General features: G+C 39.1%; 2 protein-coding genes and 1 pseudogene across 3 annotated transcripts; all 3 read left to right on the forward strand.

The window, feature by feature from the left end:
- Positions 1–9,397: 9,397 nt before the first annotated feature.
- Positions 9,398–10,722, forward strand: LOC116192220 (annotated as a pseudogene).
- Positions 10,723–13,648: 2,926 nt separating this feature from the next.
- Positions 13,649–15,185, forward strand: LOC116196809 (cytosolic sulfotransferase 12-like). Its single transcript, XM_031526716.1, has one exon. It carries the CDS (start codon positions 13,791–13,793, stop codon positions 14,856–14,858), a length of 1,068 nt encoding a protein of 355 aa, XP_031382576.1. The 5' UTR covers positions 13,649–13,790; the 3' UTR covers positions 14,859–15,185.
- Positions 15,186–16,048: 863 nt separating this feature from the next.
- On the forward strand, positions 16,049–19,145 carry LOC116195807 (flavonoid 3'-monooxygenase CYP75B137-like). Of its 2 annotated transcripts, XR_004154702.1 has the most exons (3): positions 16,049–17,287; positions 17,388–18,132; positions 18,950–19,145. XR_004154702.1 is itself a non-coding variant. In XM_031525171.1 (2 exons), exons 1-2 carry the CDS (start codon positions 16,274–16,276, stop codon positions 18,006–18,008), a joined length of 1,635 nt encoding a protein of 544 aa, XP_031381031.1. In that variant the 5' UTR covers positions 16,049–16,273; the 3' UTR covers positions 18,009–18,202. The 2 variants fall into 2 exon arrangements, 1 of the variants encoding a protein (XP_031381031.1); XM_031525171.1 differs by lacking the exon at positions 18,950–19,145 and having other exon boundaries at positions 17,388–18,202.
- Positions 19,146–19,810: the final 665 nt, after the last annotated feature.

Below are 19,810 nucleotides of genomic sequence, written 5' to 3' on the forward strand. Positions count from 1 at the left end.
AAAAAAAACTCAGTAGTTAACATTTTTTATTTTAAATTTTAAATTTTAAAAACAAATACGCATATATTTGTGGAACTAATCGTTATTTTCTTGATTTTTTTAATTTTTTAGAAAACTGAATTTTAGATTTATTTTTAAAACATATAGATATAGATATTTGGGACCGGTTGTTATTTTCTCGCATGCACGTAGTTTAATTTTAAGTACATCCACAGTTAGATTTTTGGATGTGAGTTCTTCAACTTTTATTTTTTTCTCGCGCTTAAACTTTTTTTAGAATTTTTCAATTTTTCAATTTTGTGTTTGTAGATTAGGCGTTGAATTTTGACAATGCAGATATGATGAATTTTTATCTTCATCATTTTGATTATATCTGCATTATCAAAATTTAATAACAATTGGTCCCATAAATCTATATCTACATGAACCATGCCAAAATAAGTAGAACCATGTTAAAGTAATTGGCCCCATTGTCCAACAAGTTTAACCATACTAAATAAGAATGCTAAGATTTTATAGATGTTGGTGTGCACAAATTCTATTTGAATGGTTATTTTGGCATGTTTATTGTCTTTGTAGTATAACATGTTTAAGTTCCTATATTATTTAATACGATAACAAATGTGAATATTCTTTTGATTTGCCAATGATAAACTTTTAACTGTTCTACACTTCTTTTCTTTTAAAAATTCTTTTAAAATTCAAATCAAAATACATATATACAAGTCTCTAAGTCAAACGTATAATCATTTAAAGAAGTCATATTTTGGTAGATGTGATTATTGAAAGAAACCATATTTTGGTAGATGAGAGAATGTAAGCAAACTATGTGGTTTTTTTGAAGTTATTGATATTTTGGTAAATGAGGGAAAAGTTATTGATATTTTGGTAGATGAGGGGAAAAAAAAGTAAACTACGTGAATTTTTAGGGTCAATTTTTTTCCTGAGGTAACTTAACGTTACTATTTTGATTTCAAATCTATCCCCCGGGGGATAAATGGTGACATCAAACTAGTAACGTTACGATGCCTCAAAAAAAAATTTCAAGTTAGGATAAAACTAAGAAAATGAGAGAACATTAGGATACATAGGAGTATTTTCCCAAGTCTCTCTCTCTGTTTTTTTTGCCTCATAAAATAATTAAACAGATGAAAAAGCAAATGTAGTCAACTGAAAGAAATAAAGATGTAAAAGAGTAGAATTTGATGTCAGATTAAAGAAGAAAAGTAAGTTCAAGAATAAGTGCAGTATGGATACATAGTCATAAAATTACTAACCAAGAATAGCATACAGCGACTTAAAAAGGAAGAGACATTGTGAACTCCTTCCTAATCGTATAGATCATATATGACAAAAAATTGAATTTGTATAAGGCTTTCATAAACATAAGATTATGGGTTGCATAATGGGAGGTGTCAACCCTTGCAGAATAGACATTCTAAGACTCGGGGTTCTAAAGTCAATAAGAAGACATATCAGACAACCAAAGCTCAATGTCATCTCCAGGAAATATGAGTCAGGGCCTCCATTTAACAGAAACATGATATCAACAACAAAACGACATAATGTCCTTGTGGCAAAGGAGGATAGTTAAGATATAGACAAGTCGAGACTAAAACTCGATGTGTAAGACATCGAGCTCATGCGAAATCACATAGGGAAAGATATGAAGCTATAAGTGTAATATGTGTAGAACGTCTCAAGGCAATATCATTAGATAATTGGTATAGTTGAAACAAATGATGCATTCAATAAATTAATCAAGTCAAGCTTACAAATGGCACACTCAAAAACAGTTCAATGTGGTGGATTTTGATGCGAAATTATGAGGAAGCACCTGGAAGGTGGCCCGCACTTTGGAAGTGCATCTTTAAGAAGATGTTCGAACAGGTCTTATAGTAAGAGCAACAAATACGGAAATGGATTGGTTACTGTGCAGACAATAGCAAAAGCATAACAGTCACTACCATTCCAATTCTAGGAGAGAGCAAGGCAAAAGCACAGCAGAGATTAAAAAAAAAAAAGATCGATTGGGAATTAAGAATACTTGTTATACAAACTGACCAATGACAGAGATAAAAAGAGAGTATATATCAATATATATATATATATATATGTAATAAAGTACTATTGAGCAAGTACAATGTAAACGCAAATATAAAATATAAAGAAAAAGCATAACAGAATGTACCATCTCTAGTTTTTAGGGCAGAATGATGAACTTATAAGGAGCTGGAAATCATGGAATGCGCTGGTGGCAACGACTACTCTGATGTATTTATTGTAGTCTACAATACATTGGTCATTCACTTATGTGTTTATCAATCATGCAAGTAACTTGTTTGTATTATAAAAAGTAAATTATCTAACCTCAAGTAATTTACTTATTTTTTTAGATAATTTACTTTGGTTGCAAGTAAATTACTTTATAAATTACTTTGTTAAAAGACAATTTCCCAAAGTTATTTGCATTTTGAAGTGCCTTTGGCAATTGAATTTTTTCATCTACTAGATATCACATGTCTTAATCACAAGGATTGGTGCAATCACATGAAGACGACACCTTGGTGAAGTATCCCTGCATATTAATTTTTTTAAAGAAAGTAGACCGGTGCTTTATCTGTAATAAAAAAAGATTTAGGTTTAATTCTCATCAATAATATGTCTCATTTCTTTTTGCATTTAACTAGGTATGTTATCAACAGAAAAAAAAAAAATGAAGCCACAATGCTATCTCAAAACATTTCCAGCTATATTTTGCATTATATGATCTGATCGTTATTAAGGATGAAAAGGATGTATCACTATTTAAGATCTTCTCATTTCCAAGGATACATTAAGAGAAAGCATAATCGTAGACCGCGGCCGATCCAGGACCTAAGAGTCAATGGGTGCAAACGTACAATCTTTTATTTGACTTTTATAATGCATTATTACATAATATTTAATTTCATACTAGCATATAAAATAACAAAAATCAAGACAATGAATTAATATTTTGAAGTATTATTGAAATTAAAAACTAAGCTAATCAAAGCATCTTCAAATCTTTAATATTAAGATTTCGAGATCTTTACGTACACTCTATCATCAATATTGTTAATATACTTTTTTGAGTAATTACCTAATTAATCATCATTTTCTCATTTGAATCCGTAATTATTTTAGTAGAAGAAGGAAGGCTCAAAGCCTTGAATAGAGTGAATAAAAGAAAATTAAGAACGAATATGTAATATATATATATATATATATATATTAAAACAAAACACGAATCGAATTCTCACACTGTCACATCATCATAAATAAAAAAACGTAACTCTCTTGTTTTGCCACGTTGTCACTTATGAATTAAGGAAACTTTTATATTATTTTATCATAAATTATGCAATAAAATATATAGATTATATGAATATAACTCAATAGAATTACATGTATATATTTGCATTGCAAGATTATATATATAATCTTTATATGTGACGTTTTCATATATATATATATATATATATACCGTTTATAGACTTTATATGCCATCTTTACATGTGATGTTTGCACATATATATATAGTATATAAGTTATATATGCCGTTGGCATATATATAATTATTATATATATGTAGTTTGCATATATATGCATACATAGATGCTATTTAAATTGTATGAAAATATATGTAGATTATATATGTTATCAATATATATATATAAGCAAACGATTCGTTCGTATTTCGTGTAACCACCTCCTAAATTTGAAACGTGAGAAGCCGCGTCATCAAATTACAGTCTCTTGCGAAGGCACGTTGATCAATCTCGCTAAGTCACATCGTTGTTTTAATTACGTAAATATTATATATAGTGAAATATTTGATATTCAATGAAATATATAGTGGAATCCATGTATTGATAGCTTATGATAACATACAAAATTACATTGTAGAAATAATATATACTTTTGATATAATGGAACAACAAAACTCAACCAAATTATTTTATTAACATTCTTTTGATAGTATATATAACTGGCCAAATTACCACCTTTCTTATTAAAAGAAAAGAATATTTCATTATTAGCCTTATCAGAAAGGCAATGAAAGTAATTTTTTAAATTTATAGAAATGGAACAACAAAACAACAACCACAAACATATTAATAACATCCTTTTGATGGTATACATAACTGGCCAGCCGCCTTTCTTATATATATTTGATATATATGAAATATATAATAGAATCTAAAGATAATACACAATCTTACATTATAGGAATACATATATATTTTGATATGATGAAATGTGTATTGTAGTTTTCATTTTGGCAGCTATATATAATATTTATAGTTGTTTGATATATTATAGGAACGTATACATATATAGTTGAAGATATATATTGTACAAAGTTACATTATATATTGGAGCTATCTATATATATATATAGACGCCTTACTAGAAATTTTTATCATTATATTTTCGTTTGCAAAGACGTATTGGTGTCCTTACAGACTTTATATGTATATTGTGTTGCATGCTCATCTACTACCAATACCGACCAGTCTATGTCGATTTGATTGTTTCAAAAAGGATTCATCAGGTTTTCGCTTCGCTTACTTTATTAAGATTTTTTTTTGTTGGAGAAATTATTATTTTCTATGGTTGACATATTTGTCAGCATCTCATTTTGGTTCACCGGCTCCAGAGGAGGGCAAAATTGTCATTTCTGTTATCCATCAGAGGGAAGTATTTTTGACTAATTGCTTGGGCATTCACAGCCTTTGAAATCGGGGCATTTCCTTAAGTTAATTTCAAAATTTACATTTTTTAGAAAATACTCTGCGGGACGTTCTCAGGTTTTACATGCATCAATTTTCGTCTTTTAGAATTCAGAATTATATCGGGGACTAAAAAACATTTCTCTGCATAAAATTGATCCCTGAATTTTTCTGAATGCAATGGTAGTCCTGGATCATTTTTTGGACGTCTGATTGAAAAGATGAGAATTTTAGGCTTTACGCGCGTTAACTTCGACTTTCAAATTTGGAATGACATTCAGGACCGAAAAATATTTCTCTGTATAATGTCGATTCTCGAATTTTTCTGAACGCAACGGCACTCTTGAAATATTTTTCTGATATCCGATTGAAATGATTGAATTTCGACAATAACCATGCAAATTAAAATCGAAGCGCATTAGAGGGTTGATATCGATTTTCATCGATATTCGATCTCCGTCGTTGCGAATTGGAATTCTCATGGAGCTGATTATTTTTGAATTTCTCAATTGCAAAGTTCTCATTTCGAAATTGTAGACGGATTTTGAGAAATTGAATTTCGCACGAAGGACGCCAGTATGAAAATTTGAATTTTAAATTAAAGAATAAATAAATAAATAAATAAATAAAAGTACAAATGGCGGAGGGGTCGGCCACCCCATTGCCCTGTTAGTTGACCAAGTCTTCATTTCATGTTTTCTTTTTTTTCTTTTTCTTTTTCATTTGCTTTCCTTTCTTCTTCTTCTTCCTTGACGACAGAAGGCAGCTGACAACATCCATCCTCTGCTTCCCTGTTGCAAGCCCATGTCCTGCGACCAGCCCCACTGCAATCCCGATCTTGACGTTTCAATCACCATCAACCTTTTTTTCCTTCATTTTCCCCCGGACTCCTTCTGTTCTTCCTCTCCCTTTTCCTTTCTTTTTCTTTTTTTTCCTTCCCGCTTCTCCAGCTTCCCTGCAATCTGCAGGTTCCTGAGCACGAAAAAAACCCATTCCCTGCAACCTGCTGCTTCACCATCATCGACCAGTCCATCATTCCAGCTGGCTCCCCTTATCTTTTTTGTTCTTCTCGGCAGCTCCCCAAGTTTGCTCAGCCCATTCCCTGCAACTGCTGAGTTCTACAATTTCCCTGCAACCGTGAAGATGAGGACCAGTTTCTCTTCACGCCAAAAAATAATAATAATAATAATTTCCCCTCAGCTCACGTTTTTCCCACTCAGCTCATGTTTGCCCCCCAGCTCACGGACACACTCAGCTACAGTCCAACCACTGAACTTTTCAGGCGATTCAAATCAGTCCAGAAAACTTTTCTAACTGTTTCAGTTCAGTCCCTGCAGCTGTTTTCATTTTTTTCTATCAGCCCTAAACTTTTAAATTTGTTTCAATCAAGTCCTGGGCCATTTTCAGCATTTCCAGTTCGACTACTGAACTTTTCTAACTGTTTCAGTTCAGTCCCTGCCGCTGTTTTCATTTTTTTATCAGCCCTAAACTTTCAAATTTGTTTCAACCAAGTCTTGGGCCATTTTCAGCATTTCCAGTTCAACCACTAAACTTTTCAGGCGATTCAAATCAGTCTAGAGAACTTTTCTATCTATTTCAGTTCAGTCCCTGCGACTCTTTTCACCTTTTGGGATCAGTCCAGAGAGCTTTTCACCATTTTCAGTTCAGTCTTTGATGTTCTTAACAAATCCAGAATGGTCCCCGATCGAATTTGACATTTTCAAAGCAATCCCTGACTTTTTGAGATGTTCCAAATCAATACCCAAAGTTTAGCCGAATTTTCAAATCGGTTTCAGTTCTTTTAAAATTATTCAATTCAGTCCTTGGACAATTTTGTTTAGAAAAAAAATCAAATAATAAGGACTTCCAACCCGTCCTATTTGGGTTCTCGATTGACAATACGCATGTTCTCGTTTAATAAGTTCTTGTCTCGTTTATTACACGTACATAAAGTGGAAATACGTGTTTGTATGTTTCTCCACTTCCATGAGTCGGCGTCGTTTTATCGATTCCGTCAATATTATGTCTGTGTATGCTTGAATGCATGTCTCATGATCATGGCGGCACCGACTATGTAAAATATGTATGTTTATCGTGTTTGATGTGATCGTATGCTCTTGATCCGTGTATGGACGCGTTCTTTGTCGTTTTAATTGAAATCTCACACGAATCGGTTTGGTTATGTAAACTCGGCCTAAAAATCAATTTTTTTTAAAAAATTTCAAGACGGTTGGGAATTAGGGCTCGTATCGAACGGTCCATCAATGGTCAGCTCGACGGCATAAAACCCGCAGATCTAAAGCATTTGGCAAATTTTAATTAATGTAATTCCACCAATGGGTAATTGGGACGTTCATGCGATTAGTTAACTCATTTGGCCCTAATAACTTTGCACGAATTGGTAATTAACCGGTAACATATGTCGATAGGTTACAAACATGCGTTGGTGCATTTCTTAAAACTCACAAATTTTACAAAAAACCGAGACACGCGGTCGATGTGGAATGGACGTCTAGGAAGGACTTGCGCGTCCTGACTCGAGGTCTCACATGATTTCAAGTAACTCAAGTCGAGGTGTGGAAGTTCTTCTTAGATCACTTTCGGATAGATTGATTGCTTCTTTGGCTCTTTCAGGGTTTTTGCATAACCCTGGAAGACCCAGGGAATTGGTTGGCGCCAGTTATAGGCCGAGGTGGCCTGCATCGCTTAGTCTCTCTTTTCTGAAAACAATTTTCACTACAAGGACAAAAACGTCTATTTGCAGATTAGCGACACTCCAAGGGTTAGAATAAGAGAAACATTACGGTACTAGGGTAAGAACGGGCTACTTGTCCAGGTGCAAGTTTATCTGCATAGCCCTCCCTATTCGACCAATGAGTTTCTATTATCCTAGCATAGTCTTGAGTAGTTAGATTGGATATTCTGGCTCAAAATACAAACACCGGATTAATTGTGCACTTGGCTTAAGACAAGAATGGACAATAGTGGGTTAGACATTAGGTTCTTGGATCTTCGGGCAAAATTCATGTTCTGTAATAACCTGCAAGAGCTGTATTGTCATATTACAAAACAAGTTAAAAATAACCCACATATTTGAAACTTGACTATAGACATCATGTCTGTCGAGTCCGCTAAAACACTGCCGAGTGCTACATACCATCTCCATCATCCCGCTTGTCTCTTTAGGGTAGGCATTTGCTTGCCAAACAACTCCGGTACATAACTTGATAAATCAAGTAAACACGGCATTTAAAACATAATTTGTCTGTATTCATATGTTTTTGTCTGTTTTTCTCTATTTCCTTGCTGGTTGAGCCCGATCCTTTAGGATACGATTCATACGAGATCCAACGCCCCCTAACCATTGATCATGGGGTCCAATGCCCCCATACACCGAGCATGCATCTTAATTTAATTTTCAGTCTTTTCCAAACTACATGGTGAGCACGAGTGAAATAATGACCAAGCGCGAACCGATCGGGATTCAGTCATTGTAATTTGTATTTTTATTTATTTGAGAGAATAGTGTAAGGATTTATTATGTACATTTATTCGTGTAAGAATCCCGATCGGAAAGTGAATAGTTCGAGTACTAAATCGATCGAGTCAATTTACCTACCTAGGGATGAGTAAACCCAATACTTTGCGGTTTCAGTTCGCGAGGGACGTCGACCATCACGGTCCAATGAACCATTGCGTGAGGATAGTGAATTGGTTCCTCGATGTACGGGCCTACTCCTCTCTCGGGTTCTTAGTTCGAATCGACTGTTTTCTTCGAATTTACGGTGTCAAAACGGATAAGATGAGTGAAACCTAATTAAGCGGTAATTAAACTAAAAATATCAAGCCTAGACAAGGTAGAGTACCGATAGGGCGCGCGGGATATAGGCCCACACCTAATAGAACCCCCGAATTCGAAACCTCAGGTTTCGTAGACCATATGCCTTAGTAATTAGGTGTACCCTGTACCCCTAGACCCGGGTAACTTACCGACCCTTGATCTTCGGGTCGCAAAATGGTAGGTGGCGACTCCTTCTCACGCGTGTCCGTCACGCGTCCTCGGGAAGGTGGACACTCCCAAGCCGTACGATCGGTCGCGCGCATGCAAACCCTGACGAGATTAAATTCGGGTCCGCACAATATTTGCTCACATATTTTCATTCAATTCATATTTTCACAATTTGTACGATAATTTTTTATTTTTTTATTGATATATTTGCTCAAATATTTTGATTCAATTCTATTCTTTTCACATATATCTTAATTTTTTTAATGATATTTTAATCTGTGTATATATTTATAACATTTTTTCTGACAAAAATAATTAAGAGATTATTTGTACGGTTCCGTGCAATGCACATGTATTCAACTAGTTATTGTCAATACCTTATTTGTAAAGTGGGGTCAATTATAGAATTCCCACTGCGCCCAATAACACATGGCTTCACATGATTGAAGTTATTTATTAGAGTCAACTTGTTAGTTTGCACCGAAAAAAAAAGAAGAGTCAACTTGTTAGAATCGTAGTTATACCTAATTTGATTTATTATTGAATAAATCACATTACTTCAGACTCTGTCTACCTTTACTACCTACTTGTATATCCCTCTAATTAACTTCCAACTTCTAATAACCTCTATCTCCTCCTGATTGCACCATACAATGTCAACAACTGAGGGCTCTCCTCTCCCCAAAAATCTTCAGCCTGACGACCTGATGCTAACAGATGAATGCAGAGAACTCATGGGGTCCCTCCCATCCGAGAAGGGATGGGTCTTGAGATCGAGCAGCCCTCTACTACCTCTACCAGGGCTTCTGGTCCGGGGCCCTCCAAATGAACGGCACCCTCTTGACTCAACGCCACTTTAGGTCCCTGGACTCTGATATCCTCCTTTTGACCACCCCCAAGTCCGGTACCACATGGCTTAAGGCCATTGTCTTTGCCCTCCTAAACCGATCCTGCTATTCTGAACCGGTCAACAGAAAACTAGATACCCCTCGCTCCACAAAAATCCTCACAAACTCGTACCCTTTTTGGAAATCGACATCTACACGTCCAAGGACCCTTATCCGGACCTCTCCTCTTTCAACTCCCCAAGGCTGTTTGCCACCCACATACTGCTCGGGTCACTTCCGGAGTCCGTGAAGGACTCCAAGTGCAAGCTTGTGTATCTGTGTAGGAACCCAAGGGATACGTTTGTCTCTCTATGGCACTTCTTAAATAAGTTGACGCACAATGAAACTGAAATGGGCATACGGGCAATTGAGGGGGCCTTTGACATGTTTTGAAAAGGTGTGAGCATTTACGGACCATACTGGGACCATGTCCTGGATTACTATAAGGCTAGCTTGGAGATGCCCCATAGGGTCTTGTTTCTAAAGTACGAGGAAATGAAGGACAAACCCAGTGAGCATTTGAAGAGATTGGCTGGTTTCTAGGGCTGTCCTTTATCCGAGGACGAGGAGGCCAATGGCAGGGTGGATGAGATCTTAAGGCTCTGCAGCTTCGATAATCTGAGCAAGCTGGAGGTGAATCAGACTGGGAAGCTCGAGCTAGGGTTTGAGAACAAGTTTTTCTTCAGAAAGGGCGAAGTGGGAGACTGGGTGAACTATTTAACTCCAGAGATGATCTAGCGGCTCAACCGCATCACTGAAGAGAAGATAGGCTGGTCGGGCTTAAAGCTCTGGAAGTGAGTTGATAGCCGGTTATTCCCAAAACAAATGAATTTTCCCGAAATTTTTAATCTGTTCTGTACTAGTTTCTTTGGTTATAAGGTCTCTCTCGCCCCTGGAATGGATCAGCGTTTTGTTTATGTATCCAGTTGGTCAATGGCTCCTTCGGCTTTTGTAATCTGTGATATTTTTGAACCAAATTGTAAATTGTGGTATTGATCTCCATCATCACGCCTTTTCAGTTGTCGAAAGCTTGTAACAAAACCTTAAATAGAAGTTAAATTTTTTTTCAACTTCTCGATATCATATATTTTTATTCTTGTAGGTAAAAACTTTCATTTCGCATGCCAAATTCTATCAGTTCCATGAATTTGTACAAGTTTCCAATCAAAATTAGAAATTGATCCAGTGAAAAAGCATGAGAATTCCATTGATCCTGCTGTATAGCATGTTATATTCACGGATTCTGCAGAACATTATACAAATTGAATAAAAATGTTAATATCCATACACAGAGGCCAATACGCTTGAAAATGTAGATTGACACGGAAGCAGAATTCCATTTTGTTTCTACTTTGATCTCGAGTCTCTATATTGCTGCTGGTATGCGTTTCAAAACGTGCTATATAGATGGGATGTGTTCAGTTCATGATCATCCATTGCATGTGAAGATTGCTTTGAGCGAGAGGTCTGCCTCCTCTGCTGCACTGCCAGCAGTACATGATATAGTCCTACAGATTTCCAGAAACAAAGGGCCTTCTTAAGTTGAATATCAAGTTTGATGCAAACAAAGTGGTGAAAAACCTAAGAGCCAGAGCTGGACTGGTACTTAATGAAGTCACTTTCTGGAACATCCGCTTTGTCTGTCATCAAGCCAACGCAATTAGTCACTCTTTGGCTTGCTCTGCTTCCCAATGTCTCGATTCATCGTCACATCCCACCGTAGGGCCTGGCGTCGGTAATCGGAGGTTGTGATTAGGTAGAGCTTTTGATGGGGTTTCCTGTACCTCGCCAATCCGTGCTTTGCATGATTGAAGTTATTAAAGTCAACTTGCTAGATTTATAGTTATACCTCACTAATAATTATGCTTCACAATAATAATTTTTGAATCAGACGGGGAAGCTCTGGACGGGGATGGAGAACCAGTTTTTCTTCAGAAAGGGCGAAGTAGGAGGCTGGGTGAACTATCTGACTCCTGAGATGATCAAACGGCTCGACCACATCACTGAAGAGAAACTAGGCAGCTCAGGCTTAAAGCTCTAGAAGTGAGTGAAGCCAGTTATTCCTAAAACAAATAGACCGAGCAATACTCCGGACTAGTCATCTGTTCTGCAGTTTCTTTGGTTATAAGATCTCTCTTGCCCCTGGAATGGATCTGCGCTTTGTTTATGTATCCGGTTGGTCAATGGCTCTTTCGGCTTTTGTAATCTGTGATGTTATTGAATCAAATTGTAATTAGTGGTATTGATCTCTTTCATTTTGCAACGTTCGTATTTAAACCTTTCGGGTTGTCAAAAACCCATAGCAAAAACCTTAAATCGAAGATAAAAAATGCAACCTTATGATATCATATATTTTATCTTGTAGGTAAAACCTTTCAATTCGCATGCCAAATTTAATAAGTTCGATGAATTTGTACAACTGTTCAATCAGAATTAGGAAATGATCAAGTGAAAAAGCCTGAAAATTCCATCCCGTCATAGAGCATTTTATATTCGTGGATTCTGCAGAACATTATACACAGATTGAAGAGAACTGTTAATGTTCATACAGAGAGGCCAATACGCTTGAAAATGAAGACTGCCATGGAAGCACAATTCACTTTAATTTGCTTTTTAATTTGATCAAGGGTCTCTATCACTCTATGTTTTTTCGGTCCGTAAGCGCTGCTCTTTATTAACACTCAAAAAACCAAATGACAACTTCAACAGGAAAAAAAAAAAACCGAATAGCACTCAGCTTGGGCCACTAAAGCAAAGAGAGAGGCATGCAGGCCAAATCAAAATGGGCTCGTAGGCCATGGAGTCTCTATATTGCTGCTGGGATGTGTTTTCAAACATGCTTTAAATGAAATGTGCTCAGTTCATGATCATCCATTGCATGTGAAGTTGAGAGAGGTCTGCCAGCTCTGCTGCACCACCAGCAGTACATGAAACAGTCCTAAAGATTACCCCAAAAAAAGGGCCTTCTGAAATTGAGAGCCAAGTTTGATGAGAAACAAATTGGTGAAAAATCTAAAAGCCAGAGCTGGACTGGCACATAATGAATTCACTTTCCGGAACATCCACAACACGCAACTCGCAGGATTCAAATGATGGATTTCTGTTTTGTCTTTCATCAAGCCAATGCTGTCACTCTCTCTTGGGCTTGCTCTGCTTCCCAAGATCTCAAGCCACCATCACGTCCCACCATAGGGCCTAGGGTCGGTAATTGGAGGTTGTGATTAGTTGGAGCTGTTGACGGGTTAACTGTACCTCGGCAATCTTTTTCATATTTATTTTTGACGGGGCTTCCTTGAACACCTGAGCCCATGAGCTCGTGCTCCAATAACTCCTAGTTTTGATATATCTAGTGCTCGGTGTAATTTGCTTATTCCAATATTTGAACTGTCAAATATTTGTATTGCAAGAAACGAAGTTACAATCCCATTCCCTATGGAAGTGATGAACGGGAAGAACAAGGACAGAGACCGGCCCAGCACATTTTGGAAAGCTAAACCATTCCGCAAGTTTATGGGCCACGAGTTGTCATGTCCGATACACAACAGCCCAAAGATTAAACATAGGAGGATTGAACTGTAGCAGATGTTAAAATGAGTAATCTGGGATATACCCAAAAAAAAAAAAAAAGAGTAATCTGAGGAGCAGCTGATAATCATTCACATCCATGGAGTCACTAGAGAGAAGCAAGGATCTCAGCCTAAATTCAGAGGGAGCCCCTATGGTCTCGGACATGTACCGTTGCCCATTAGCAAATCTATTGGATGGCGGCCCCGTATAGCAGGGGGCTCTCAGGTCCTATGGCCTCGGCTGACGTCCCTCCCTGGCCCGTAAAATATTCATAAATAGCAACAGAGCAGCTTCTTGAGGTCCATAAACGCAGAATGAAACCACAGGAAACTGTTCTACGTATAGTAGAAGCATAAACTAATTAAGATTCGGATGTTAGCATGCTTGATCACATGGTACTTTCAAATTCACCAATAAAAAAAAAGCCACGGTACTATCAATTCACTTATTAAAAAAATTCACATGGACCGTACTAAACTCCACAAGATGCACCACTAGTCACTAATATACATCTTCACCAATCGTTCACTTTAGATGAGTCATATTCATTAAATATTTTCTCCTATTTATATGATATCCTCTCCTCCCTATCCTTTCGTTCTTCATGCTTCAACTTCTTCTCTCTCCTTCTTCCTCACCATGGCAGCCCCCAGTGAGCCTCCCCTCCCCAAATATCTCCAAGATGAGAACCTAACCGATGAATGTAGGGAACTCCTTCGCTCTCTCCCATCCGAGAAGGGATGGCTCTCGACCTTTCTCCACCTGTTTCAGGGCTTCTGGTACGGCACCCGCCACATGAACGGTGTCCTCTATACTCAACTCCAATTTAAGGCCCAGGACTCCGACGTCCTTTTAGTGACCACCCCCAAGTCCGGAACCACATGGCTTAAAGCCATCCTCTTTGCCCTCTTGAACCGATCTCGCTATTTAGAACCTCATAAGAAACTAGACCATCCCTTGCTCCAGAAAAATCCGCATGACCTCGTGCCTTCCTTGGAACTCGGGCTCTACGTCGAGGACCCGAATCCGGACCTCTCCTCATTCACCTCCCCAAGGCTGTTTGCCACCCACCTGTCCCACGTCTCACTTCCGGATTCCGTGAAGGACTCCAAGTGCAAGCTTGTCTATCTGTGTAGGAACCCGAAGGACACGTTTGTCTCTCTGTGGCATTTCACAAATAAGTTGAGGCTCAAGGAAATGGGCACAAACACACTGGAGGAGACCTTTGACAAGTTTTGTAGAGGGGTGAGCTCGAATGGGCCATACTGGGACCATGTCCTGGGCTACTACAAGGCAAGCTTGGAGATGCCCCATAAGGTCTTGTTCCTAAAGTACGAGGAAATGACGGAGAAACCTAGTGAGCAGTTGAAGAGATTGGCTGGTTTCTTGGGCTGCCCTTTCTCAGAAGACGAGGAGGCCAATGGCGGGGTTGACGAGATCTTGAGGCTCTGCAGCTTCGATAATCTAAGCAAGCTGGAGGTGAACCGGAGCGGGAAGCTCCCGACAGGGGAGGAGAACAGGTTGTTCTTCAGAAAGGGTGAAGTGGGAGACTGGGTGAACTATCTAACTCCCGAGATGATTGAGAGGCTGGACCGCATCACCAAAGAGAAGTTCCGTGGGTCGGGTTTGAAGCTCTAGAAGCCAGTACAGCCGCTCATTGCCTAGCTAACTGGATGAACCAAAACAAGTGGTCCCGTATTTCCTATCCAGCTATATCGTGTACTACACTAGTTGTTGTCAGATTAATTATCATTTATCTCGTTACTACTAGTCGATTCCATTGATCTTTACCTGCAAAAACGTATATGTGTGGGTGTGTGTGTTGAATGCCCTACTGTCGACACCTAGTTATACCTCTTTTCTAAGTTCTTTTTGTGCAAGTATTGTGATCTCTCTCTGAATCTCTTCAGAGGCCACCAATAAAATTGATGTACTTGAAGGTTCTTATAATTATATTCTGGACTATATATATTATATGCAACTCCTTCCCCTCTCTCTTCCCCACCTCCCCTCTCACAGCAAAACCTAAGACCCGCCGCCTTCACCGGCACGTCCGGCAACACCGTTGCCGGGATCGGGAAGCTGGCGTCTCCCTCTATCAGCCAGCTTTCTTTGGTCCTGGTGGCTCCTTCTCCTTTTCCCTTCTCCCTACTCCTTCTACTCTTCGGATAGGTGGGGTGCTGAGTATCGCCATCGACTTCATCATCAATCTCAAGGTGATGGTCTCTTCATGGCGGTCATCCTCCGATCCGGTCGTAGGTTTTGATGCTCCTTCTCTCGGTGCAGTCCGGGTCATAATGTCTCGTCGCTCGATGGCCTCTTCAGTCAACTGTTGGTGTGGGCAAAGAATTTTAAATAATCCTTAATCATGATAACATTATAAGAAAGAACCGAGATAAGGTTTTACAATCAAACAAAATCGGGGCCCATAACCCAATGCATAAGGGGCTGTGTTTGTCGTCTCCTAACCATGTTATCAATAAGCTTTTGCAATTAAATAAAATTTTGCCCCTCAACCCAATGCTTAAACTTTGGGATGGCAATATTTATATTTACACCCCCACCCCTTCCCTGGTAAATAACATAAAGAAAGGTAACCAACGTTTATTGGAAAAAGCAACCCCAACCAAGGGCTTACCGGGATTAGGTTCAGCTCTAGGTGAATCTCGGACTAGGCTGAGCAAACCCGGTGCTCTTGAGCCCTAGGCTAGAGAGCGGTTGCGGGCATCATCATTGGATTTGGCTAGAGCTCGATCTTGATACTTCTGATCAAATATATAATACAATGCAAATAATGTATTTCATTTTTGGTCCCAAATATAGTTTTTCTTTTTTCACCGATAAGATTATGACGTATACATATACCCAACATACTACTAGAGAATCATCCCTATTTAATCACCGGATAGCTCGAGCTACATATGAAGTACTTCTAGTGGATCTCGAACTTTTGTTTTTTTTCACTTCATCTAATCTCTATATAATGATCCCATAATCATCTCCCGACTGATCCATATACTCTCTTGAGTTGACTCTATCTCTTCCAACAGAAAATGTCCCTCATCACCTCCCAATCAAACTCCTCCATTTTCAATGCTCTCTCAGCATTGTTTGGACGAGGAAGGTGCATCAGCCCTCCAAAAGATGATGAACCATTCTCACCCCTCTTCCTTACGCTGTCGGCACTCTTCGCTCTGGTTTGCTATTCATGCTTCCATTACCTCAAACCCCAGAGGGGAAGTCCGCCCGGTCCACTCGGCCTCCCGTTTGTCGGGTACCTCCCGTTCCTGGATCAGGAGCTGCACACCTCCTTCGCACACCTGGCCCGAGCCTATGGCCCAATCCTGAAGCTCACGCTCGGGAGAAAGGTATGGATCATAATCTCGTCCCCGTCCACCGCCCGTGAAGTGCTCAAGGACCATGACCTAACATTTGCAAACCGGAATGTCCCCGTTGCTGCCCGGGAAATTACCTACGGGGGGTCGGAGATCGTGACGGCCTCCTATGGGCCAAAGTGGAGGATGCTGAGGAAGATCTGCGTCCTCAAGATGCTCAGCCGGACGACTCTCGACTCCGTGTACGGGCTCCGCAGGAGGGAGGTCCGTGAGAGCATCAAGTACTTGTACAAGCGCAGTGGATTGCCGGTGAACGTGGGTGAGGAGATGTTTCTCGCTGCGTACAACGTGATCACAGGCATGCTGTGGGCCGGAACCATGAAGGGGGACGAGCGGGATACGCTGGGTGCAGAATTCAAGAATGCGGTAGGAGAGCTTATGGAGCTGCTGGGGATGCCCAATATATCGGACTTCTTTCCAGGTTTGGCATGGTTCGACCTACAGGGGATCCAGAAGCGTGTTAAGGTTTTGGCGGGGCAGTTCGATCGAATTTTTGAAGCGGTATTAAGTCAGCGGCTGGGGAATGAGAAGGAGGGCGGACAGACCACGGTGGAGGAAAGCAAGCAAAGCCTGGAAAAGGAAAAGGACTTCTTGGAGTTCTTGCTGGAGCTGAAAGATGGGGAAGATGGCAAGACTCCTCTGACTCTGATCGAAATCAAAGCTTTGCTCATGGTACTTATCATCCCTCCTTAAATTTGATGTTTTCATCATGAACCAAATTATAAAATCTATACTAAGAATAGTATATATAATTTGACTTGTCCTGTCACAGGACATGGTTCTCAATGGAACTGAGACATCTTCCAACACGATAGAATTTATCATGGCCGAGATGTTGAACAAGCCACACACTCTGCAGAAAGCCCAGCAGGAACTCGACAAAGTGGTCGGGAAGGACAACGTAGTGGAAGAGTCTCACATCATGAAGCTCCCCTACCTCCATGCTGTCATGAAAGAGTCCCTCCGCCTTCACCCGCCCGCCCCAGTGCTGGTCCCACACTGCCCGAGCGAGGACACTCTCATCAGTGGTTTCAGGATCCAGAAGGACTCGATGGTCTACATCAATGTGTGGGCAATCCATCGCGACCCAACCATTTGGGAGAACCCGGATGAGTTCGACCCTGAGAGGTTTATGAATAGCAATGTGGACTACAGCGGGAATCATTTCAATTACCTCCCATTTGGGTCCGGGAGAAGAATCTGCGCGGGAATCGCGATGGCCGAGAGGATGGTGATGTACTCGCTGGCCACCATCCTGCACTCCTTCGATTGGGAGCTGCCCAAGGGGGAGAAGTTGGATCTGTCGGAGCAATTCGGGATAGTAATGAAGAAGAAGGTGGCTCTCATCGCAATCCTGACTCCGAGGTTGTCTGACCCGGCCCTCTATAAGTAGGCAAAGCGAGAAGGAGTTTACGGCCTCTGTGTTTTTGGCCTTTTTTTGGAATAACAGCGTTCTGATTCCGTCTAGGATTTGAATCAGAATATTGTCTTCCCGTGGAAAGTGAAAGATGAACTCGGTAATGGTCTTGGCCCCAATCTCCATTTCAATATTTGACTTTACGTAATCTATTTGAATTACATTTTTTTTTTCGGTGGAAAGAATTACAAGTAATTTAATTGAAGTTTTTTCACAACGATGAATATCTGTTTTAAATAGATGTTCACTGATATTATAAGAACTAGTAGAAAAGCCACGTGTGTTGCACGTGGTGTGCATTTTCATAAGTATAATTTTCTAGAACGAAGAATGTAACAGTATGATATATCCTAATGGTAGGCATATAAAGTGCAATGTTCCAAGTTATGGAGATCCTAAATCTAATATATAAGATGCAAAACACCAAAATAGAGAACTCAAGCATTTGAGTTATGAGTACACAAATTCATACAAAATCTCTAAGCTACAGAATCAACTGGAACTGCAGGAATTCAAAATATAACATCAAACTTTATTATGGAAGTAACTCTCCTAGAAAATCCTTTGATAATCATACGCGTGATTGTTGCAGCTTTTAAGGACCTTTTTTTCTTAGAAACCCTTGCATATTTGGCGAAATAGCGATGCAATATGTTCTCCTTGGCTTGTTAGAACAGATAGGGAACATCACTTTATTTAGCCTTCTTTAACATGAGTTTTGAATAGCATATGAACTCGAAAAACAAGGGGTAAACAATTTCCCCTCTCTCATTTTCCTGTTCTGGAATTCTTCTCCTTCACGTTTCTCTTCCCTCTATTAACCATTGCATAACTTGGCCAAAGTGTGATATTTAGCCTCAACTTTACCTTCAGTCACAGTTGCATACTTCACACTAAATTATCCACTTCCGCTGCAGGGCATGGCCTTTGTCACCAACAAACTTTTCACCGGAAGGAGATTTATAGCATAGAAAGCAGCCATGACCCTCATCAACTACCTCAAATACTTTAATGTCAGCTTCAAAGCATCTAAGCGCACAATCAATTGCCATTTGTCAGCAACATTGTTTTCAACATAACATTCAAGGTTTAAAGAAACTTTATCATCTCTAAGTGCACCTTTTCAATATAGAATTTTCGAGCGTGCGTTATAAAGAAAGTGTAATATAATGGCCTTAAAAAAAACTAAAATAAGTTTTTATGGTCAGGAAGAATTAGAAAAAAAAAAGGTAGAATGTGCAGTTCACTTGGATAATAAATGACTATGCCACCAGGTATATAAGTTCTAAAAGTATTGAGTAAACTTTCTAGAATTGTGACTGCTAAGTATTCTTAGCAGACTCAACAAACATGCAAATCAAAAGTATCACAAGATACTTTAACAAGATATAGGGAATCGAATAACTAATATATGTTTTACAAGCTGAAATTTTCAAGGGACCAATAAGCACAAAAAGATGGGGAAAAAGAACAAAACAAAAGAAAGAGAGAGATGAGAGAGATTCAGAAAATAGAGACATAATGGTGTGAGCAATAGAAAGAAAGGCATGATGGAAAAGCAGGTTGAAAGACAAGTATTCAGACAGATATGTATATAACATATTCAAACCAAGTCTTCAATTAAGTCCCTGTGTGCTTCACTTGTATATGCTTGATGTCACGTCGAAAATTTTGCCTTGAAACTTCATGAGATGTCATATAAAAGATATAAGGCATTTAGGACAAATGGTAAGAACACTTGCCAAAATTCTCTCTCTGTTTTTTTTTTTTTTAAAGAG

This window comes from Punica granatum, chromosome 1 (genome assembly GCF_007655135.1).
Source record: "Punica granatum isolate Tunisia-2019 chromosome 1, ASM765513v2, whole genome shotgun sequence".
In the NCBI taxonomy this organism is placed as follows: Eukaryota; Viridiplantae; Streptophyta; class Magnoliopsida; order Myrtales; family Lythraceae; genus Punica; species Punica granatum.

Bases quoted from the DNA above. Each gene is read 5' to 3' on its own strand.
- LOC116196809 (XM_031526716.1), top strand. From the start codon at position 13,791: ATGATATCCTCTCCTCCCTATCCTTTCGTTCTTCATGCTTCAACTTCT.
- LOC116195807 (XM_031525171.1), top strand. From the start codon at position 16,274: ATGTCCCTCATCACCTCCCAATCAAACTCCTCCATTTTCAATGCTCTC. The intron at 17,288-17,387 runs GTACTTATCATC...GTCCTGTCACAG, and splicing joins AAATCAAAGCTTTGCTCATG to GACATGGTTCTCAATGGAAC.